Consider the following 25,263-nt stretch of genomic DNA (forward strand, 5'->3'; position numbering starts at 1 on the left):
TTATCCGATGTAAAGGAAGGATCCTGTGACAAAATGGTGCACCCATCTTACATGAACTCCCAGACAGACAAGCTCTGTTTGACAGTGATAATAAATTCATGCCTGAGAAATAACTTGGAGTGAAATAGACATTATTTCCTAGTACATCAAATCTGAAGAGTTATTGATGGAATTGTTAGCACTCTGTGCTGTTGTTACCAATTACTGCAGAGGAAGGATTTCAGATAAAATGAAAACATGCCTCTGAGTGACTAACACATTTCTGATATACCTAGAGAAACTATAACGTAAACAAATCTGTATAGATCCACACGTTTTAACAGGATCACATCCCTCTTTGCGTTCCAAGAGTTTCTTACAATTAATAAAAATGTCTGTTATGATACAAAATTAATAATTATGATCAGGCTGAACGGAATGAGAAAGGGAAACAAAACAACATGGATACTATGCAGGAAAACTAATCACTTTTAAAATGTAGTAGCATACATTTTAAAATTTATTTGCTTATTTAGGCTGTGCCACCTGCTCTGATTGGCACCCAACTCTTAGGGTCTCAGAATTAGTAAAATAATATCTAAAATAGATAAAGTAGAATTTTAAGCTAAGATAGGTAAAGTGACACAGACAGAATGCAGATGAATGTCTCCATCTAGAGTAAACATATTTCAAATAGAATGCTTGGTTGTTGCTTAATAAGTCCCGGAGATCATAGAAAAGGGGGGAAAAATGGAGAAGCAATGGTGAACCAATCAATTTGGCACAAGTAGATTTGTACAATCTATTATGCCTTGCTAAGAGAAGATTTGCCCGTGGGTTTGGCAATGCTGCTTGATTTATAAATTGCTTGGCGAAACAGCTGTAACATCTGAGTTAACAAAAACTCTGCCAAACATGCTGTGGTGACCTTCAGTTTAGATAACAGTGCTTTGGGTTGGCCTGCCTTTAAAATCTAGCAAAAACTTCCACCAGATCTTGATTGCTGTGGTCAGACAGTTGACAAAAATAACTAAAGGACCATGTTATGGCCAGTCTTTAAGAAAGTGTATTGATCTGTAACAGAGATTTTGGACATTTGGAAATGGTTGCCTAAAGGAACACATTTGCTTATCTCAATGATCGCTAACTTGAAACATCTGTTTCAAAATTCATAGAACCCACTAAAATATAATACAAAGTTAGCAAGAGAAGATATTTTGAAATCACTTTCAGTTAAATGCACTGCTATCATTTTGGGGGGAAAATTGTTTAGAAAAATTTGTCTCTCCCGCTCTCCTTCTTTCCTGAGTTGAGTTATCTTTGTACTGGTTAAAAAAACTGCTTTCATGTGTCTGTTCTATTTATTATGTTTAATGGTACTTTTAATGTTGTTCTTTTAATGTGGTTGGATTGTATCATTTTATGGATTTTGTTCATGAACCATTTAAGGGAGTATTGCTAAAAAGCCAGTGAAATAGGAATTCAAACTTTGCGGAGTGTTTCTGTTCATAATTCCAGGCAATCATTTGAAGGAGGCTCCATTTCTGTCCTCTACCTTTTCTCTCTCACCTCCTTTATAGTCAATGCTTCATGTTCAAAATATATTCAGTCCTCAATGAGTTAATCTGTGTCACTTCCCTTTTCCCCCTAAATCTACTTGCAGGAATGCTTTTGAGCTTAAGTTTACTGATGCTGTTTCTGAATTTATTTATTTGTTTGTTTGCTTGCTTGTTTGTTTGTTTATAAGATTTATATGGCAGCAACTCTATGGCTAGCAAAATTTTGACTAACCAGTCAGTTTATTCAGAAGGCAATGCCTGTAAAAGTGTTCCTCTGCTTTCATCTTTAAAAGCAGCTGCCTTCCCATAACTATTGTCTTTTTCTGTATTAATTTGAATAAAGAATAAAAGAATAAAAACAATAACACCCCACCCCACCCCTGGCGACAAGAAGCAATCAAATGAGCCACTTGATGGGCTCCACCCCACTCTGGGTTCCCCAAGTCTGTTGGCAAAAACCAGGGCCTTCAGGGCCTTATGAAAGAGTGTCAAAGAGGGGGCCCATTGATGACACTGCTTGATTAAATAAAATATAAATAAATAAATAAATAAATAAATATAAATAAACCTTTATTGTCAAAGTACAACATGTGTACATTGAGATTAGCTGAGCCTCCCCCCGTGCTCTCTCCGCGCAACACACAGTGACAACAAACCCTCCATCCCACCACACTATGTGAACCAACTACACCACACACCGGCCTCTCAAGTCAATTCTGCATAAGATTATGTCCCATTTAAAAGCCTAACAGCCCACGGATAAAAGCTATTTTTCAGCCTGTTGGTACGGCTGGCTATATTCCTGTATCTCCTACCAGATGGTAGGAGAGTAGAGAGATACCGTCCAGGGTGTGAGTCAAAGTTCACAGAGATTAGATTTACTGATAGAGAAGAGTACTAAAAAATTATTCAGTATTGGTTAATGTCAGAAAATAAATTAAAAAAATGTTTTATGGGATGGATGCTGCACTTGTTAATCCAAAGGCTGAGAAGCAACATTTTTACTGAAGCTTGAAAAAGGAAACTTTCAAGAGACATCCATTAGATGGTGCTCCAGTTGTAACTTTAGACAATTCTACACATCTATACCTACTGGGGATGAAATGGTTATCTTGTTAGATTTATAAATGGACATTGTAAAGTTAACAAATTTAAAAGTAACCCAGCATGCATGTATGAGGCAATCTGAAGTACTGTATGTTCATTTGCTGTCAAAAGTGACTGCAACCAAAAATGCATTTCAAAATATTTTCCTTCAAACTATTTACTTAGATTAGATTATTTCCCGCTGTCATATGAGCTAGGCAAGTTATTGTTAAAGGGGGGAGAGGGGGAGAAAAACAAGAAAAGAAAAACAATTATTGGTACCATGGTAACAGAATCAACAATACCAACATCAACAAACTCAACGAGCAAATTGGCATTTTGCTTTCAAAGCACTCAGAGCAATATCTCATGGCAATGTTTTATTAGATTTTTCTCTCTAATAACAGAGTATTATATATGCGTAGGAGAAATAGTACATCCAGAGTAAATATAAGCCAAAGGAACATCTGAAAAGAAATAATGTAATTTAGATTTTTTTTAAAAAAGGCTTGTTCCCTATTTCATAAAATATGAAACTAAATATATAGAATGGAAGTGAAAAGAAGTAATAGAGAAAACTATAAGAATAATATTTTACTTCACATCAGTAATATTCACTGAACTTTTGTAATTCTAGATGCAATTATTAAATGTAGTTATTTATTCCTTTATGTCCAGAATCCTTTATCGATTAGAGATCATAGCCTGCATAAAATACCATGAGCACACTTCACATAAAAGTGGGTTTTGACTGCAGTTGGGATATCCAAATCAAAATTGTCCAAACATACCAATTCTATTCTTATTGTCAGTAAGGAATACCATTATTTTGATATGGATATAGCTAACACTGGTCACCTAGTGGATACCTTCTCTATCTTACTAAAAAGTATGATGTAAAAACTTTGATTGATGGGACACTACAGAAAACGTGATTGGATCATGTAGATACTCAAGAATGCATGGGAATAACTTTTTATGAGTCTCTGTCTGCTTTAAATAAATGGTTTAAACAGATGTCTACTAAAATGTCTACATGCAGAGTAATAAACATAAAAGCATGATTGATCTAAGAGTTCACAGCCACTCACAACATTCCCATCTCTAAGGCCTACTGAAAAAGCCAGTTTCCAATGACTTATTTAAATCCAGAATAGGGGGCATCTCAATCTCCTGGGGAATGCTATTCCAAAGAAAGGGGGCAACTGAAAAAAAAACTGTCTCCCAACCTAAGGATGACTACCTCATGCCAAACCAATCTTATTTCATTCTTTGGCAGAGTGACTAAATTAGTAGACCAGCGAAATGCTGTGGACATAGTTGTTCTGTACCAGCCTGCTACCGGCCTTGCAGAAAAGGCAACCCCTTTACAGACGGCAAGAGGCTGGAATACGTCTGCCAAATTTATTACAAAAACAAACAAGACACGAACCAAGATACCGGAGCTTTGAAACACTATCTGAGCGGTTGCTTTCAGCAAACCAGCCCTCCCCACACAAGTCCTTTATAAAGAGTTCAGGGCGTGGCTTCTCTCTCCCTCCTTCCGAGAAGCCCCATTGCCTTCTTCTGTTTACTCCTACTTGACTGCCTCCTGCATCGGGCGTCCTTGAACAGGGCCAGCTGTGGGTCATCTTCATCCACACTGTCAGGCTCACACAGCTGGGTCTCCATGGTGACCAAGTGGGAGGGGCCTGCCTGAGGGCTATCATCAGCAAGGTCTTCAACACCCCCCTCCTCCTCTGAGTCGTCCGACCCAACTGCCGAACCCACAGGCTGACCCTGAATCACAACAATAGTATTCTTTCTCAATAACATTGAGAAAGAAAAACAAGAAATCCAGGAAGAAACCAGTATGGCTGCACAAAGATCTCACTAACAAACAAAAAGAGAAAAAAATGGAAAGAGGGTGGCATAAACAAGACCAACTATCAGCAGACAGCCAGAGCATGCAAAGAAGAAGTCAGGAAAGCAAAGGCTCAGTATGAACAAAGACTTGCAATGGAAATCAAGGACAATAAAAAAAGTTACTTCCAGCATATTAACAACAAGAAAAAGTCAAGGAAACTGTAGGCCCACTAAAGAGAGAAGATGGAAAGGAAATTACAGACAACAGGGAGAAAGCAGAGCTGTTTAATTCATGTTTTGCATCAGTCTTCACACAAAAAGAAACCATAGCTCAAAACACCAAAAAAACCACTGCAAAAGACAAACTAGAAACAAAAATCAAAATAAGCAAGAAAATGGTAAGAGAACACCTATCAAATCTTGATGAATACAAATCATCAGGACCCGACAGATTACATCCCAGAGTTCTGAAAGAGCTTATTTCAGAACCATTACACCACATCTTTCACAAATCCTGGAGCACCAGGGAAGTATCTGAGGATTGGAAAAGGGCTGATGTGGTCCCCATCTTCAAGAAAGGGGGGGAAAGGGATCCAGGAAACTACAGACCAATCAGTTTAACATCAATACCTGGGAAAATCCTAGAAAAGATAATAAAAAAACAGATCTGCGAACAGCTAAAAGCAAATCAAGTCATAATTAGCAGCTAGCACAGGTTTGTTAAAAACAGATCATGCCAAACTAATCTGATCTCATTCTTTAATAAAGTAACTAAACTAGTAGACCAATGAAACACAGTGGACCTAGTATACCTAGATTTCAGTAAGGCATTTGACAAAGTAAAACACAACCTACTCCTCGGTAAGCTAGAAAAAGGTGGAATAGACAACATCACCACCAGATGGATCTGTAACTGGCTGACAAATCATACTCAATGAGTAGTCCTCAATGGCACTACATCCACATGGAGAGAAGTAACCAGTGGGGTACCACAAGGATCTGTCTTAGGGCCAGTATTCTTCAATATCTTCATAAATGACTTAGATGAGGGAATTGAAGGGGAACTCATCAAATTTGCAGATGACACCAAACTGGCAGGAGTAGCCAACACAGACAAACTCAGGATCCAAAAACATCTTGACAAACTTGAACAATGGGCCCTATCCAACAAAATGAGTTTCAATGTGGAGAAAAGCAAAGTCCTTCATTTAGGCAGGAAAAACCAAAGGAACAAATACAGATTGGGCAAGATCTGGTTTGGAGGCAGTAACTGTGAGAGGGACCTTGGAGTCTTAGTGGACGATCACTTAACTATGAGCCAGCAGTGTGCAGCAGCAACCAAAAACAATGGGCCTATCCAAGAACATGAAATTTAATGTGGAGAAAAGCAAGGTTTTACACTTAGGCAGAAAAAACCAAAGGTACAAGTACAGATTAGGCAAAATCTGGCTCAAAACAGTAACTGTGATAGCAACCATGGATTCCTAGTAGACAATCACTTAAATATGAGCCAGTAACCAAAAAAGCTAATCCTTGATTGTATAAACAGAGGCATAAAATCAAAATCACATGAAGTATAAGTACCACTTTATAAAGCCATACCTGGAACACTGCAACCAGTTTTGGTCACCACATTAGAAAAAAGATGTTGAGACTTTGGAAAAAGTGCAAAGAAGAGCAACTAAGATGATTAAAGGTCTGGAGAGTAAAACATATGAAGAATGGTTGCAGGAATTGGGTATGAACAGTCTAGAGAAAAGAAGGGGTGACATGATAGCAATATTCCAGTATTTAAAGGGCCACCACAAAGAAGAGGGGGGTCAGCCTATTTTCCAAAACAATAGAAGACAAGAAAAGAAACAATGGATGGAAACTAATCAAGGAGGCAAGCAACGTGGGATTAAGGAGAAACTTCCTAAAGTGAGAACAATTAACCAGTGGAACAGCTTGTATTCAGAAGTTGTAGATGCTTCATCACTGGAAGTTTTTAAGAAGAAGACTGGACAGCCACCTGTCTGAAATAGTATAGTGTCTCCTGCTTGAGCACTGGGTTGGACTAGATGACCTCCAAGGTCCCTTCCAGATCTATTCTGATTATTCTGATTATAAATGAGGAGAGCCGCTTCTACAACATCTTGCTAGAGAAAAGGATTTGTTGGGGAGAAGGTAATTCCAAAGAAATCCAGGTCCTAAGCTATGAAGGGCTTCCAAGGACATAGCCAGTACACTGAATTACATCCTGACCTCAATTAGTCTTCAGTGCAGCTCTTGAAGCAGCAGTGACAGAGGCTTCTATTCAAGTTGTCCCTTTCAGTCCACTTGTAGAAGCAAGTTGCAATAGACCAAATGCAAGGTTACTAAGATGTAAGTGACCGCGAGATGGGCTTCCAAGTTGGGATGGTTTGGGGAAAAGTCTGACTGACTGGGTAAAAGGAATGGTGAAAGGATTGAAAGGGTGAAAGAGATGACAACCACCACATTTAGGAAACATTAATATAATTTATGCTAAAGAGTGCAGTTTTAGCCTGCAACAAATCACTGAGAAAGTTACAAATATGAGAAAGTTTAGTGTACATTTGTTGATTCAGAGAAAGCATACGATAAGCAAAGTAGACCAGAAATTTAGAATGTTTCACACAAATATGTAATTGAAAGTTGTTGCTCTATCCGATATGATGGCAGTAAAGCAGATACATGCATAAAAGGAATGCGTAGTGAATATTTCAACATTGTGGAATAAAGGAGATGTGTTGTCTTTCTCGGTGTTTAATGGATCAGAGATGATTGTGGTGATGTTAAAGATGTGAGAGATTGGAGATATGAAAGTGTATCTGCCCTTTTGTCTGGAAATAATGTCATGCTATTGGCTGAGAAACGAAATGATTTTCAATGAATATCAGGTTGCATTATGATGAGGTGCATGGATCTGAAAGTTAGCATGATAGTGCTTGATAGGGGAAATATAATTGTTCATTACTTGAATTTCTCTAATCAGTTTACTTTTGAATCTACAGTTCATGTCCTACTATATTGTACCCTCTATAAGGTCTCAAGGACTCACCTTATAATTTCTTATCTGATAAAATACCAGAAAATTCTGATCTTCGATTAAAATGTTTGTATATTTATTTTTTTAATATATTTTTGTTTGCAATTCTGGCCAGTTAATACAATATTCACAAAAATCATACTTATACATACATGATAAAAAAAATCAAGTGAATAAATGGGTTCACCTTGCTAGAATGTTTACTGAACATCAGAAAGTGGCTGTATTTTAAGATACGTTAATACTGGTAGAATGACAGTAGATAATATTTGGATAAAGAATTAATACTTGTGAAAAGAAAATGACTGTGAATAAGAATGTTTCTGTCCATTTCATCGTATGGAAGTGAGAGTTGAACATGCCAGGAGAAATAAGCTGAACAAAGTGGGAATGGGTTACTTAAGATGTATGTGGTCTAAAACAAACAAAAAATAGCAACAAATGTGAATAGATGCTGAACATATGTGGACTGAAGGGAATGACAGGAAAAGAATTAGCTGGATGGAGTATGTCTAGTCTAATAAGGCTATGTCTAGTCTAATGAGGGAATAAAAGAAGAACTAGTGATGACATGATAGCAGTCTTCTGATATTTGAGGGGCTGCTACAAAGAAGAGGAAGTCAACCTGTTCCCCAAAGCACCTGAAGACAGGACAAGAGGCAATGGTGGAAAGTAATCAAGGAGAGAAGCAACCTAGAAATAAGAAGAAATTTCCTGACAATTAGAACAATCAATCAGTGGAACAGTTGTGGCTGCTCCATCACCGGAGGTTTTTAAGAAGAGATTGGACAGCCATTTACTGTTTTAGCTTGGGCATTGTGTTTAATTCTTTTTTTAACTTTTGTATTTTTGTATTTTTATATGTTTGCCCTGTTCACCGCCCTGAGTCCTTCGGGAGAAGGGCGGTATATAAATAAAATAATTATTATTATTATTATTATTATTATTATTATTATTATTATTATTATTATTATTATTATTATTATTATTATTATTGTTGTTGTTGTTGTTGTTGTTGTTGTTGTTGTTGTTATTGTTATTGTTATTGTTATTATTTTTCTGAAATGTTATAGGGTTTCCTGCTTAAGCAGGGGGTTGGTGTAGAAGACCTCCAAGGTCCCTTCCAACTCTGTTACTCTATTATTCTGGAATTGATAAGATCCTCTGAGAGGGACAAGATGTTTAAAGAAAAAACTCACCATACGGTATGAATTAACATATGGGTGTAATGTAAGTAAAATTTGTTTAGAGGAATAGAATGCTATGGGGAGTTACAGCTAATGGAGTATGTACAATATAGTTTTAGCTATGTTTCCTTTCCTTTTTCTAATCTCATTCTTTTTGTTGTCTTATTTGGTTTCTGTGTTCTGTAAACATTTACTCCGAAAGAGAACAGCACATTATATATTATATATGTTCTTGAAACAATTCAGTTAAAGAGGGATAGGAAAAGTTTTTGAAACTTTTCAAACTTACATTAAAAATAACATAATTTACAGCTCCCTTATTTGGAACTCTGTAGAAATCTCAAAATTTGGTTTGTCTGGTTGGGCAAAATATTCTGAGATATACAATGTGAATTATGAAGTATGGCTCACTGAGAATAGATATAAAATTTTGTGAGGGGTTTAGGAGATTGAAACAAATCTCTTTCCATGATCTCTGTGAACTGAAGCTATCATTTAAGACTAAAGCTGATCAGATTATTCCCAGAGATTAATGGAGAGGGAAAGCTAGTGAACTGTTGCAAACCTAGAAAGTCATTTTGATTCTCCAGGGTCTTAAATTTTAATTTGCTGCTTAATTCCAAGTATTCCATAGTTAAGGAAAACTTATACAAAGTTTGCATTATCTTGCAATAGTACAAATAACTATAAAGCCTTGAGAATGGAATACATCTGCTTAATATTTATATAATGAACTTGTAGTCTAGATAACACAAGTTCCTAACTTGTCAGGTTCACCTCTTACCCTTATTAAGTATACACTGGATGTATGCAACTGATTTTTAGAAGCATTAAGACAAGTAGCAAGCACATTTGGTTTACTTTCAACTTACTGAATATTTTCAAAAGGCCACTATTAATAATGCTAGGAATTGGGCTTAATTAACATGCACTTTGTCCATTTTCTTTGTCATAAAAATTTCAAGGAATGACATTTGATAAAATGCCTAGCTTGAATTAACTGACAATTATTTACTGTGTTGAAAGCTAATTTACTGCATTAACAAATTCCCTAAGCATAGAGAAAATAGTTGCTATGCAACTATGGAATGTCTGGGTTGTATTGATCAGTATATGTGATATATTCTACTTAAATTAATAATGAGCATCACTGCCATCATCATCCTGAAAAGTGATGCAATTGGCAATGGTTCTTTTGTCACTTGAGGCTGAAGAAAAGTAAAAAGCAAATGGTGGTCAGAAGTTGTTGGAAACTTGTCATCCCCCTGGAAGACACTCCAGAAGTTTTTTGGGAGGTCTTCTCTGGCCTTCTGGATTGGGAAGCCCATGAAAGCATCATTTTCCAAACTACTGTCTACTCACAGTCTTATATGAACAAAACCATGCAAATGACATATATATATATATATATATATATATATATATATATATATATATATATATATATATATATATATATATATACACACACACACACAGTATATCAATCACTGCTTAAAATTGGTACTAAAATTATACTTACTTTTCCATAGCTCAGCAGGATGATTCTTACCAAGACAACATTAATATGGGCACCTAAAGACTCATCATGATAGATTTCATTAACCTACAACAGAACATGAAAGTAGCCATGTAAGAAGACAATAATGTGGATAAAGCCATATGTTAAACATTTTTAATTCAAAATCTACTTAATAATAGCATATTTTCCTAACAATCAAACTGCAACTTTGCATTAAATTAAAACCTTGGAAATAAAATGCTAGCTATGACATTTTGAAATATTGTTTTATTTCCCCAATATCAGAGAACAACATTAAGGATTACTGCTAAGGCAGAAAAGAAAAAAACACACATTTGTTATGCTTAGATTATAATTTGTTAAGAAAACCTTCTTACTAAATTAGTTTTTGGGATGAATAGTGGTACAAAACTATAAAAAGGTGATGGTGGTAGGTAAGACTCACCTGCTTCATAAGGTTATGGATTGTAAGGACATTGTACCTTATAAGGTTTCTGAATACTTGGAGGTCTCTGTCCTCAATGGTATAAGAGCAGGGACATGAACCAGCCATTTTTGCCTAGTATCGGCTTCCTTAGAAGACTCAGGTTAAATGGGTGCCTTTGCCTCTCATCCTACAGAGTTTTAGCCTCACATGCATACTATGAAATGCTTGAATAAACCTAGAAGTATGCTTTATCTTAGTGAACAAAGAGAAAATCCATTCTGTGACTCTCATGCTTTTGTTAACATGGTTGTGGAATTTGTTTGTTACTTTTTAAGATGAGAATTACGTATCTCTGAGAACTGCCAAGTCTTCGTAAATCCCTTCCCCACAAACAAGACTCTGTATAATAGTAGGAAATGATGTATACATTGATTGATTGATTGATTATCTGCCATCAAATCAGTGCAGGCTGTTATTGGCTCCATAGATAGATTTTTCTTCTAAGACATCTTTTAGATCTCCCAACAGTACACTAATCAATACTGTAATTGGGTCCATCCAATTTGTGCTGATCATCATCTTCTTCTCCTTTCTTCCTTTCTCAGTATTACTTGCCTTCTCTAGAGACCTAGATCTTTGCAAAATGCATCCAAGTAGATAAAACTCTCATTTGTGCCTCAAATGAGAACTCTGGGTTGATTTGTTTGATGATCCACTGGTTTATTTATTTATTTATTTTAACTATATACACTTACAGTATTCTCAGAAGTCTTCTCTAACATCAAAGTTCAAAAGCATAAATAATCTTCCTATCCAACTTCTTCAAAGTCCAACTTTCACCTCCATAGATTGTCACAGGGAATACCATAGCTTGCACTATTCTGACCTTTGTAGGTATCTGAATATATTTTCCAAGGACTTCATCACTACTCAACCAAGTGGTAGCCATGGCCTGGGACATATTTCTTGACTGCTTGCTTCCTCATTGTTGATGGTTGATTCTAAGAGGCAGAAACTATCCACCTATTTGATTTTCAATTCTAAATATGTAGAAATAAAATGGGGTTTATGTAGCTGTCCTCAGGAAACAATTTGATTTTCTGCACTGCAGGAGCAGCGATCAAGTTGAAAGAGTTAAAGGTAAAGTGAGACAACAGAAGAATAATGTATGCAGTGTTACAGCTCTAAGTTGGAGGTTCAAATTATACAGTTAGGGAGATCAATTCTGCAGGCCAAAGTTATGCAGTGCAAAAGCAACATTAGAGAATAGGGAATAAATCAGATAACAGGTAATAAGTTTTGAGGTAAAACTCAGTTCAAGGATACTGGAAAAATAGATAACAATGTTTAAATAAATCATGTCTCAGTGCAAAGTACAAATTAAACATAGTTTATGGTTGGTTGTAAATGCAAGAGTCTTGGAATTGACCTAAAAATATGGAGAGCATCCATTAGATTGTCCTTGAATAACATATTGGTCTTAGATACATGATATATGGCTACTAGATAAATTACTCTGGGTAAAAAGTCCATTCCCTGCTAGACTGAGAATAACATTATGTAACAAGAATTTTTGTCCAGAAACTTTGAACATTTTCTCCACAGGGATTCCAGAAGCAAACCCATTTACAATAAACAGAAATGATTGGGAAAATTCTTTTTCCCCCTGCTTCTACATGTGTATGTCTGTCTGTATGCATATATGCTTGCATTTTTCAGCTGAAGGTTTGCTCCAGAATTCACCATGCTTACTAATAATCCTTTGTATCCCCCCCCCTTCCTGAATCTGATGCCCTCTGGCTGTGTTGAACTACAAATCAGTAAATTTACATATCGTTTTGCAAATATATGATGTTCATTCAAATAGAATGATGGGTGTTTATCCAAGGGGAGCATAATTACCCTGTTGATTTAAACACCTTTAATACTTATTCAATCTCTCCTGAGAATTAAGAAAGCTGAAATTCTTTGAGGATGACTGTGGATTTCTAGACAGATAATCCTCAATAGGTTTAGCAATCTACAACTCCCCAGATACTGCCAAAGAAACATGATTGCAGTTAAAATGGGAGAGATGGGATTACATTATTGTTATCATTACCTGCTCAAACATGCCTGAACGTATGCTACATGGGCAAGTTCCAACATTACCCTCAGGGTGGGCTATAAAGTACATCTTTTCATCTTTGATTCATAACCAATGAATTCATTAACAAACAGGCAGAAAACAGAGGCAAGTCAATTAAAAATACTTTAAAGCAGGCTGGATCATGACTGTGGATCATATGAATACCTTATTAGAATATTTGCCATCTTGCCTGGCATTGTCTGCAAACAGGATCCCCAGTTCTTTCAGAAAGTTTCTTCTTAATAATATCTATTTAAGACTTTTTTTTGGGGGGGGGGAATTGGTATCCAAACCTTCAACCCTCTGCATGCAACCCCATACACTCTGCTACCCATTTGTAAGTGTTGGGAGCAAAGGACAGCTAATCCATATCTGAGAACCCCATTTGTCTTGGGGGCTTTTCAGTTCAATCCCCATCATCTCCAGTTAAAGAAAGCAATGAGAAAAAGTTGGGCTTCAGGCTCTGGAGAACCCTGGCCAATCTGGAAGTACAACTGGGCTAGTTTGACCTAATAGAAGGCCAGATCCAAGGCTTTTTTTTGTCATAGAATGCTCAGAACGGAGTTCCGGCACCTTTTTTGGATGGAACCTTGTAGGGTAGGCAAGGCAGGTTGCATGACATGTGTGAGTTCCGGCACCTTTTTCTTTTACAAAAAAAGCACTGGCCAGATCTATTTCATTTCTGGTTTCAGTTGGAAGGAAGACTGCAGGAAGGGTATGGGAGGACATAATAGTTCTCAGCAGAAACCACTGTACAATAACCACTGTAAGTCTCAAAAATCTCTGTGGACTACATTACTTTTGCTTTCATGAGTGTTCTGTAAACATTCTAACAAATCATCCTATCAGCTGCTAACCAAACTTTTGTTTAAAAAAAACGCCCCATAAACTAGATGCCTTGGCAAAAGTAGCTAGTTTGGAATTCTTTGTCTCTTCTTTGACAGCAACATTGGCTGTCAGAGGCTACAGACTCTCTTCTGGATTCATGACCAATTTATAATTTTTTGAATTCCTCCCTCAGGCTACTTGGCCTTCTCAACTTTTGCTTATGAGCTACAGCACCAAAAAAAATCCCTAAAATATGTATAAACACTGTTTCCATCAGCCTCCACTGCAGTCTCCATATCATGTAATCTGTTGATAGAAGAATATCATGATTAGTAAATGACTGTTTACAATTTATGGAAATGGGCTAATTAGGAAGCACATGGAAAGCCAGTATGATGAAGCCCTGACCTAGTATTCTACAATACTACAGTTTAACATTATAATTCTCCAAATTCCCAGTCATGGTTGCTAAACCATGAATGCTGGCTTGAGTATCAACTTATCATACAATATCCGTGAGGTTTCCCTACCTACTGTATACTCCCAGCTCTATTTCAAAAGAGAAACATATCATACTTGCCTGACTGGGAAAATTCAGGGTGGAAAAGTAATAAGGTAAATTGGAGGAATTTACAAACTGCATTAAATAAGGGCTCTATAAAGAGTATAAGGCAAGTTTTGAGGCACTTCACCAGCAGAATAAAAAAACCACAGAGAATAATGGAAGGGACTTTTGGAGTTCTCCTACTAGTTTCAACCCCCTGGTCAAGCAGGACACCCAATACCATTTCAGACAAATTTTTGTCCAATCTCTTCTTTAAAAAATCTCCAGTGAATAAGTACTTGTATCACTAGGTAGGTTTAATTTTTTTAATTTATTCAAATTAAAGACTGGATAGCAACAACACATTTGTTGTCCCACATGTTTGGAGAGACCCAACTTAAGAAAGGTTTCCTGAATGAGTTTTCATCATTTACTGTGATAGGAGTCATCTCAAACAACTGCCTATCCTAATGTGATGCAAATAAAACTGCTTTAAAATCTGAATTATGCACTCTGTATGCAGGAACGTGATTCACTGTATTCACTTTATTTCTCTACGAGAGAGAGAGAGAGAGAGAGAGAGAGAGAGAGAGAGAGAGAGAGAGAGAGAGAGAGAGAGAGAGAGAGAGAATAAAATCAGAAATGCTGACTCAGTATAATCATACAGCTCTGCAAGAAGCCCACCGTTCATTCTGGGGACAAACTGGGCAGCCAATGAGAGATTTGTGCAGTTCTTTCATCTTCCTGCACTGCTACTAATAGCTGAATGCACCAATTGGCTCCCCTTAATCAGCAAGTTGCCTTAACATTTTAAAGGAGCGGAGATAATCTCTTCTTTTAAATATTATTGATAATATTTCTATGGCTTCAGAATTCAGGGCATGGTTTTCAACTGTGACTCTGCCAAAAAAAAAAAAAAAGGAAAATATGTATCATTCATAATCTTCTTTTCCTCAAAGGAGCTTAGATTTTATTTTATGAATTTTGTAGAAACTGTCAGAGAAAGCCAGCATTCCTGTCTTTTGTTATCAACAAGGACCTGCTGTTCCTTCCTTCTTCTTTTTCAGAAAATCTGCTGTATTAAAGCATCCAGAGAAAGAAACATTCTCACATATTGTGCCTTGAACTGATGTATCAAAGGTGTGTGTGTGGGGGGGAAAGATGAACTAAGTAAATTACTTCCAAGTAACTTGATTCTGCAAGAGATTTATTAGTTTATTCCACCTCTATCTTGATCTGAGGGACCACAAGTAGCATATATCTATGAGACCATGACTCTGACACAGGAAGATGTGAGAGGAACTGGGACTTGTCTATGATATGATAGAGAGCAGCTCTAACAGGCTTTGCAGAGTCTGGGACACTTCTACTACTTATATTCCCAGCTTTAGTTCAAAAGAGAAACATTTTGAACTTGTATTTGGGGAAAGAGACGTGCCATGGAAAGCAGCAGAAGCCAATTTTTAGGCCCAAATCAGTCCCATGATATTGCCAAGTCATGGATGAAAGAACCATGAATTATGTTCTGTTTGAGGGCATGTTTACTTTTTTATTTAAGCCTATTCCAAACATGTCACTCTAATTTCCAGAAAAAGATTTTACACACCGAAAAGGTTTTGGAAATACTGGTAGTCCTCATTTAGCAATTGCCTCATTTAACAACCATTCACAATTACAACAAGGTACTTTATGACCAAACCTTGCAGGTCTGCTAAGGAAAGCTGAAGTAAGATCCTAGGAGAGTTTTTTCACTTACTGTAGTTTCACTTAGCAACCACTAAACAACTACTTCACTTAATGACTGAGTTGCTGCTCCTAATTGTGGTTGCTAAGTGAGGACATTCAATAAGGATCACTTTCATTACCATGGGAGTCAGTAAAACAATCTCCTTGGGGACAATATTATAGCAAAACAAATCTCTGTGTTCTGAATAACACAATCATTTGGACCCAAAAATGCACTTCCTCAGCTAAGAAAACTGAAAAACTGAATTATAGGCAACTTTTTTTTCAATACAATAATTTTAAAAGGAATGGAAGTATGAAATCTGGCCTTGGAAGAAATGGTTCAAAACAGAAGCTAAAACAACAGTGAGTTTGCTTTTCTTTCTTGAAATCCTTCTGGAAGTTGCTTATATCTTTTGGGGTCACTACTCTCTCTGAGAGGGTGACTTCATTTCAAAATTAAAATACAGGTTTCAACCATAAATCAAGTTTTCTTTCTGTCTTGCTCATGCATGCCTGGACATACACGTTTTTATGATAGATTCTGGTCATGCAATATAAAACACATGCATCAAATAAAAAATAGACCACATAATTGGCTTCAGATTTTATTTTAATGGATTGATGGATGCAGTTTGCATAAATGCCACTTAAAGCTGGATTTCATTTCTTCATTCCAGGATGACTCTTTGAAACCCAGAAAATAATTTTATTTGCACCCTTAGTCAAAGAATGAACAAACTGTTAAATAGATCTGGATACTATTGGCAGTCAGGCAGTGGTCTGGATTAACTAGTTGAAGAATGGATTGATAGGCAAGAGACATCCACCTGAAAGCCAAAACCCAGATCTTCTCTAGATGCATTGATTTGGAAATGATGATGAACTTTTAGTTCACAATATTTGGAATGATTCCAAGGAAGAGAATGAGACCGGTCAGGGAAAAATCCTTTGGAATCCTAAATAAGTTCAAGGAAAAAACTAACTTGTTCTGAGAAATAGTTGATGCTATTTGAACCCTCAGTTCCTCAATTTTTTTTCCAGACTCCATCCCTTTGCTGAAAAAAATTAAAGAGAAGGTGATTTGGCTGGAAATACATTTAGAATGATCTGATTGTGATTTCTATTGCTTTTGCAGAAAGGCTCCTCTAATTAGATATTAATATAATTTGCCAATCAGCCTTTTCAAAGCTTTTTTTTTTCTTAAAAAAATTGTACTTTGTACTTTTCCACTGTAATTATCATTTTATATTTATATAACTGCACTCTGCTATATTCTCTTTTTAGAAACATACAATACACTCTTATTAAGTATTGGGAAATATTGTATTATTTATGTCAATCATAATTGGGTTCACTAATATATGAGGCATATGGAGACATCTCTGCTTGCCTCGGGGGGGTGGTGTTACAAAAAATGATGAGCCATGATTTGTTTAATCTTCTTCTTCTTCCATGTATAGATCGAACTTTAAAATGCCAGGATGAAGCCACCTTCTTGGCTTTGTCATTGGCCAAAAATAAGTCATTATTGGTACATGTTTCTGGTAGTAGTCAACATGCCAGCAGATGGGCTGGGCTCTGCATCCCTCCATATTCACATAGCATGCTGTTATCCGCTAAGACCCTCCACTTGAGCATATTGGCTTTACACTTAGGCACTCCAACCCTCAACCTATCCAGGGAAATATTGTGGATCAATATTTCAAACCACAATTGGGCATATCCTGGGCAACAGCAACTTTGTTTGCTGGCTAATCCTTCTCACATTAGATCAATCCTGGGAAAACCAAGGAATGAATTCATCAAAAAGGTTTTGGTCAAGTCCAATTTTAACAATGATCTCAATAAATATTGAGGGATTTGATTAATAAAATGAGAGTTTACAAACTGTACAAATCCATAAACAGCAATCCTCATTATACCTTAATTTAGTTTTCCCCATCCTCCTGGGGCTGCTAAACACATCTGGATATTTGATAGATTTTAGAGAGGAACACAGTCTCTCAGATTGGCTGCCACAGGATGTCATGGACAAAAAGTATGCCTTCTAGCTTTGTCAGAGTCTCTCAACCAGCTCAGCTTACCTCTGTTCTAAGTAAATGGACACACTTCTAAAGAGACCAGTTTCTACATTGCCCTGTCATTTACTTTACTTTTCTAACAACCCTCTAAGGTATCTCCAAAGTCAGAATAATTTTTAGCAGTAAAGATTACACTACAGATTGGCGCTTGGCTGTGTAGCATCTTATTTTCTGCTTCATACTTTTTTAAATTAGTTGACTGCAGAGAGAGAGAGAGAGAGAGAGAGAGAGAGAGAGAGAGAGAGAGAGAGAGAGAGAGAGAGAGAGAGAGAGAGAGAGAGAGAGAGAGAGAGAGAGAGAGAGAGAGAGACTGATAGATGATAAATATGAATGAAATATGAATCCTGGGCAGGAACTAAGGGAGTTACCCATGGTGACTAAAGGCTTGGCAAACTGTGACCCAGTCTTCAACATATACCTAGGATAAAGGATTCCCTCAGGTATCAAAGAATAGGAATAATTCCTCAAATCATTTGAGAGAATGAATGTTCATTGTGCTAGGGACTTCTAGAAATTCTTCTTGAGGTAGAAAAAGAGGCAGACAAAGTAATATTTTGCATTTCTGCAAAACCTCTGATTTAAAATTAAAATTAGGTTATGGTTTCCTTAATGAAAACATTGGTTAGTTTACTGAAAATGTATGACTTCCTTACAGGATCTATATACCTTAAAATAGATTTAAGAGATATGATAAGAAAATGTTTCTTTTCAAAACCTGTTTTTCTGTGTAGGATTTATATAGCTTCTTTTAAACTGAACATGTAAAAAAAACCATCTGTTTCAACTGCACATTTAACTGCAAGGATTTTCTTGATTTAATCTATGTGCATCTGAAGTTATTTGTTAATTCTTTTTCAAGGGAATAACTAATATAACGAAAAGTGTGAAGACAATCATAAACATACATTCAGTCCCACAATCAAGTAAAATATCTTTAACAACACTAGTGCAGTCTTCAAATGCAACACAAAGACAAATGTTAAAATATTAAAAATTTATTTAACAATTTCTCTTCCTAATTTATTGTGACTCCAAGATCTGTCCATCAGCACACTGGATACACTAATCAAGCATTCACAAAATCATCATGGTAAATTGAAAAAAAAAAGTATTGAGTTAATGAGGGAAGAACCCAGAAAACTGGCTTAATACTTTTATTACAATCAGAATAGAGAATTAATCTCAGCAGCTGAAGTTTTGACAGATTAATGGTAAGGGAGGGTGGGAATCCAGAGACCAACAATCTCAGATTAATAGTTCAGTTACTAATAAATGAGAAACAAAAAATGCTTAATATATGCAGTGCAATAGTGGAGTGGGAAGTGATCCTAAAAAATATTCACATCTCTCTTAATATTTTCCTTTTGAAATCTTTCTCTTTCTTTTAAAATATAAAGATATTGTATACTGTAATAATCAGTTCCTACATGGTCATATTCAGTCTTACTGGATTCAGTATTATAAACACCTATCAATCCCAAGACTGACAAGTTAAGTTTGCAAATAAGGGTCTTGAGGAAACCAAATCCAGAATGATTCAGGTTAAATCAAATGGAGCATTTCAAAATACTTGCAAGCTTCTGGATTCCAGAGTTCACTGCTGGAAAAGATGACAGTGGTTAAAGAAGATAGGCATGGGATTGACTGAGAGATACAGAAATAAGTTTCTGATTATTGAATCCTGTCTGAATCTGGTAACATTCTTATATGGACCCATCTAAGAATGGGAGAAGGAAAAAGCTAATGCAGTTCCACATGGGTCACTGGTGTTATGTACTGGGCTCTCGTGATACACCACGTGGGTTGCTGGAGCAGCTAACGGCTCTCCAGCAACCCAGACTGCCAGTCTCCTGTGCTGCAATTGGCTATCCCCAGGCGGCAATGGTTGATTCAAACCTATTGGCTGCAGCCTAGGGGCTAGACTATATATTGCGGCTGGTTGCAGGTTTTCCCTTAGTACAGTTCCAGCAAGAATAAAGTATGAGTTATCCAGTACTCAGCTTCGTGTCTTCATTCCTGCACCAAAGAACCCACTATTTAACAACTGGTGTGGCTTACTCTGGAGTCATGTCACCCTTCATTAATGCTCCTGCTTATAACTGGTCTCAATGGACCACCATTATCCTTCTTTTGTGAAATTTAGAAGTAGACATATTAGAACTGATTGCCATCCAGAAGTTATTCTGCTAGGACTTTTGGGTCCAAGTCACTGCTGACTTCTTACAGCTGCCTGGACAAGGTCTTGCAGTTTTCTTGGCAAGATTTCAAAAGTGACTCGCTCTTGCTTTCTTCTTTCTAAGCTGAGGAAGAGTGACTGACCCAAGGTCACCCAGCTGACTTTGTGCTTAAACAGTCTCCCGTTTCCAGCCTGGTGTCTTAACCACTACACCAAATTGGCTCTCACTAGGACTTTAGCAGGACTCTTTACTTGGAAAGACCCATATCTTTATTTTCACTTTTTTAACAGTCTAACTTAGAATATATCAATCACAGGCTTTTCAGTCTTGTGTTGAATTGACTATTTCTTACTAAACCCCAGATATGCCCCTTCTGATCCAAACTGCAACTCTCTTAAAGTATCCATAGTTCTGGCTTGAACAAGGGAGTCAGCAGAGGGTACTGTAAAGCATGATTGTGTAACACAAAAAGCATGACAGTACCATGAAGAGAGGTCACTTATTTTGCCTTCTCCCCATTTGTGCAAGAGTCTCCCTAATTCTTCCATGAAAAGTCTGTTTGAAATCACTCGCACGGAAAGCTGTGGTGCTGAAGCAAATGAGCTCCAACAGTAAGGGCTTCCATTGAATTTTGCATCTAGGTTTAAAATATTAATACAATCTGAAAGCCACTTTGAGAAATAAACTGAATGCATTTAGTGAATTTAATTCACTATTTAATTCATTATTATGTGTGTATAGGATTGCAACCTCCGTTGCAATTATATGACCAAAATGAATAAGCTCGGGGAGATAGAAAGCTGCATTGTACTGAGCTAGAACATTGGTCTATCTAGTTTTGTTATTAACTGGTGAGAACTCTTCAAGATTTCAAGAACAGGTTTTTCTATTTTTGTCTTGGCTATAGTAAAGTGCTTTATTCTGTACGAGGTCCCTCTCTTGCTACCTGAAACAGCAGCAACAGCAACTTCTCTTGTCCAATGTAATAGAACTATAGTTGACTTGTTTTATATCCTAGTGCTTGAAGCAGATGATGTAAGCATTACTTAAATGCTAAAGTAGCCTTCACAGTTTGATCCAGAGATAATCATCTGAATGTTTGAGATTTTTCTTCTCTCAGGCCTTGGGATAGGATGGTTGTGAAGCCCCCTTTTTAGTTTTGTCTGGTATAAGACTGGATGCTTATTCTTTTGGTAAAGCTGTATTCTCTTTTTATATGTATTATTTCACATTTGTTTTTAAGTCATCCAGAATCATCAAGGAGTTAGACAGCCTTGATATCAAAATAAATAAATGCAACATAAATACAATATAGATTTGCAAGATCTGTTAAGTAATCCAACTGGACTCAAGTCTGTGGGAGTAAAAAAATGATAAGCTACTTACAATGTTCATCAGAGTCAGAAGATACTTCTGAACATGTTCCTTCCCATGGAACTGTACAACTGAGTCATCAACTCCAAGAAGGACTTCGATGTTGTAGTCATCGTCAGCTGCATGTCTTGGATATCTTCTCTTCTTCCTTGAGGAACTGATTTCATCTTTCAATAGAGACAACAGGCTGTCTAGATTGCTCAAATCAGCCTCTAGAAGAAATTGAAATGAAAAATTGTGTTGGAATTTTAGATTTCATTTCTTATTCTTTCATAATGCGGCCCTTTCCAGATGTTGTAAGACTGAAACATCCAGTTTGCTTGGCTTGTAATATCCATTGATTATAGAAGCTGGTAATTCTGAAAGTCCCACACACATCTGGAACAGACCATTTGGAGAAGGCTGCTATAGAGCTTGTCAAGACCAAATAAGTAAATCCCAAGAGGTTCTTACACAAATACCATATCTAACTTCAGTGAATCCAGCACATATTAGTAACCTTAGATTGACTCATTTTTCTTTTTTTAATTTTTCAAAACACATATACTATTTAACAGCAGCTGTTCCTGTCTTGGTTATATAACATTTAGATGCTGTAATATACTTTGCATACAACTACAATTGCCAAGTGCTAGACTGCCAAACAATACAGAAGATTAAAGGTCATATGATAGTGATATTGCAAAAGCTATATATTATCAAATGCCTTAATGGTCTCTCAGTTCAAAACTTTTAGACTTTTATAGACCAAACAATTTTCAGCATGGCTATCTAAAGCACCTTTTCCCCATGTAATGTGGAAATTGGTGGGAATGTATTACTGAGAACTTCACATTTGAAATTCCACCTATTATATGCATAAATCAATTTTCTTTGAGTTATTTCAAAAGTTCTGTACAGATTCCCTTGGGAGTTGTAATGCCCTCTTTTTTATTTTCAGAAAACTATCCACTTGCATCTTTTCAAACTAGCTTTTAGTGGTGTTTTAATAGCTCTTATTGCTGTTTCAACTAATATTTAGGGTTTAGAGATTTTAATGGTGAATATGATTTGATTGTGATTTTGATTTCTGGAATTATTTGTTTGGTTTTATATGTTTGTACACAAATAACCATAGAATTTCATAAAATAAAGATTATTTTTTTAGCCAACATGTTTCAAAATACAGGAAGTCATAGGATGTCAGAACAGGAGTAAACATCTACTGTAAGATAAAATTAAACAAACAGCAAAGATGGTCAAATTAAATTAATTTTCTTCAATATCTAAGCTATATATGTAACAACTGGATAATTTATACTTGTCAAATTATAGCTTTTATATTACGTTATATTACATTATGGATAGTAGATATGGATTGTGAATTGTAATCCAAGTATATAATGTTCTTATATTGCACACTAAAAGGAGAATAATTTGGCATGATTTCCTTATGAGAAATGTTGCCAATAAACTAGTGGCAGCATGTGTGTGTATATATGTGTATTTTAAAAAGCACATTCTATATTAATATGTATGTACATATTGTCAGGCAGTCAGAAGATAGTGCACACTGCTATATGAGGTAGAATGGGAAAGAATTACTAATTGGTCTAACAATCCAACTACTATGCTAATAAATTTGATTTACTTTTTACATTAGTTCCTTGCTCTACAATCAGATGTGAAAAACATAGGAAAGCGACACATATTGGTACAATAAGAAATTGTAACCAGGAATTGACAGACATTTTGGCCGTGTTGTTTGGATACATAAGTTTTTATATCCAATATATCTGAAAGACAAACAGTTGGGGAGGGTAAAACCTTTTAAATTGAAAGATCAGTGAAGAATGATTTTCTAAAAAAAAAATTCTGATAACCCATATGCTACAGTGTTCAAGAAGCTGGACTATGGGCAGGCATTGTTTGTTAGTTTTTAACCATTTATTCATGTCTGATTCTTGGCGACTTTATAGGCAAATGCTCTCCATGCTACCCTATCAAGCACAGCTTCTTTCAGTTGTTGGTTGTTCCACTTTGCATCAGATGTGGTATTATCAAGCCACGTCTCTATTAGTTACTCTGGCTACCCATGGTATATGCAGTAATTTATGCCGGCACCACAGTTCAAAAGCACCAATTCTTTATTGATGAGCCATTCTTACGGTCCAACTCACACACTCATACATACATGAGTGGCAGCAGACAAATATTTTTCCTAGTAAAAAAGAGAAAGATCCTAACACTATGTGTTATCATGGATATGTTACTGATTTATTGGTTTGATTTAACATTCTATTTTTGTTATTTGTCTTGTTTGTACCATATTTATTGGAAGCTGCTTACACAATGAGATATACGTGTCCTAGTAATTGATTAATATGAATGACAAGCACCATCAAATAGCAATAAAATAGAGAACTAAAAATAATCCTTGGCTTAAACACCACAGGAAGAAGGCAATGCTGAATCGGTTTTTGTCATCCTCTATACCACGGGTCGGCAACCCGCGGCTCCGGAGCCGCATGCGGCTCCCAGCCGCCCGGTGCGCGTGCACCTCTTCGAACGGGCAGTGGTGCGCGCGCACCTCTCCAAATGGAGAGTGGCACCGCCCGTTTGGAGAGGTGCGCGCGCACCTCCCCGAATGGGCGGAGGTGCGCGCGCACCTCCCCAAACCTTTGGAGAGGTGCGCGCGTACCTCCGCGCGAACGGGCCGCGGCGTCGTTCTTTGAGGAAGCTGCTGCGGCCCGTCTGCAAAGCTGCCGAAAGCGGCAGCTTTGCAGATGGGCCACGGCAGCTTCCTGAAAGAGCGACGCCGCGGCCCGTTCCGAGAGGTGCGCGCACACCTCCCCGAATGGGCGGAGCTGCGCGTGCACCTCCCCAAACCTTTGGAGAGGTGCGCGCGTACCTCCGCGCGAACGGGCCGCGGCGTCGCTCTTTGAGGACGCTGCCGCGGCCCGTCTGCAAAGCTGCCGAAAGCGGCAGCTTTGCAGACGGGCCGTCGCTGTCGGGCAACCGGGAACCGGTTCCATCTCACTTTAAAAAAAAATGGCAACCGCGTGCGTCCGCGCATGCGCAAAAAACAGTTTTGCGCATGCGCAAAATGTTTTTTGCGCATGCGCGTGCATGGACACACGCACGCGGCTCCCAGTTTTTTTAATTTGTGATGGAACCGGTTCCCGGTGGCTCTTTTCCTTTTTTAGGTTGCCGACCCCTGCTCTATACCAACCCCCTGGTCTCCAAGACCAGAAATGAACTCAACCAGTGAAATGGTTGTGAGAACTCCACAACTATTCTTTCTTTCCTCATTGGTTAGTTGTATCTATAGTCAAAGTTCATCATCTGAAGATTCCATTTCAGGTCACCCTATTGCATATCTGCTTTGACCTGTTGGTAGCATTGTAATAATAGAAGTCTGCTAGTCATTAATTCCATCTCCTTCTCAGTCTTGTTAATGATAATTTTACTACATTGTTCTTCTGTACCTTTTCTTATTTCTTATTATATCCAAGAGACATCAACTTGTCTTTCACCTAACCCAGTGCATTTCTTCTAAGAGAGTAAGCCTCTTCGTAATTTATAAAATCTCTTTTTACAGCAACATGGCTGTACTATATCATGCATCAGAAAATTAGGCAAATCCAGTAGGCTCAACTGTAGAAGAGGTTCTGTGAGGTGAAGCCAAATTGAAGTTTCAACTTAATATTTATATACTGCATGTTGACAAATGTTCCTTTATTCCAACCTGATTCAGAAAACACATTGAT

General features: G+C 37.0%; 1 protein-coding gene across 1 annotated transcript in view; it reads right to left on the bottom strand.

Annotated features, from left to right (window-relative positions):
• Positions 1 to 25,263, bottom strand: part of ADAMTS2 (ADAM metallopeptidase with thrombospondin type 1 motif 2) — a 269,901-nt gene that overhangs the window by 69,092 nt on the left and 175,546 nt on the right. The window contains exons 4-5 of the mRNA XM_081319671.1: positions 21,527 to 21,726; positions 10,228 to 10,311 (exon numbers count right to left, since the gene is read on the bottom strand). Of these exons, the coding sequence (XP_081175797.1) occupies positions 10,228 to 10,311; positions 21,527 to 21,726 (284 nt within the window). The remainder of the gene's footprint in view (positions 1 to 10,227; positions 10,312 to 21,526; positions 21,727 to 25,263) is intronic.

Source organism: Vipera berus (assembly GCF_964194415.1).
Source record: "Vipera berus genome assembly, chromosome: 2".
Classification (NCBI taxonomy): domain Eukaryota; kingdom Metazoa; phylum Chordata; class Lepidosauria; order Squamata; family Viperidae; genus Vipera; species Vipera berus.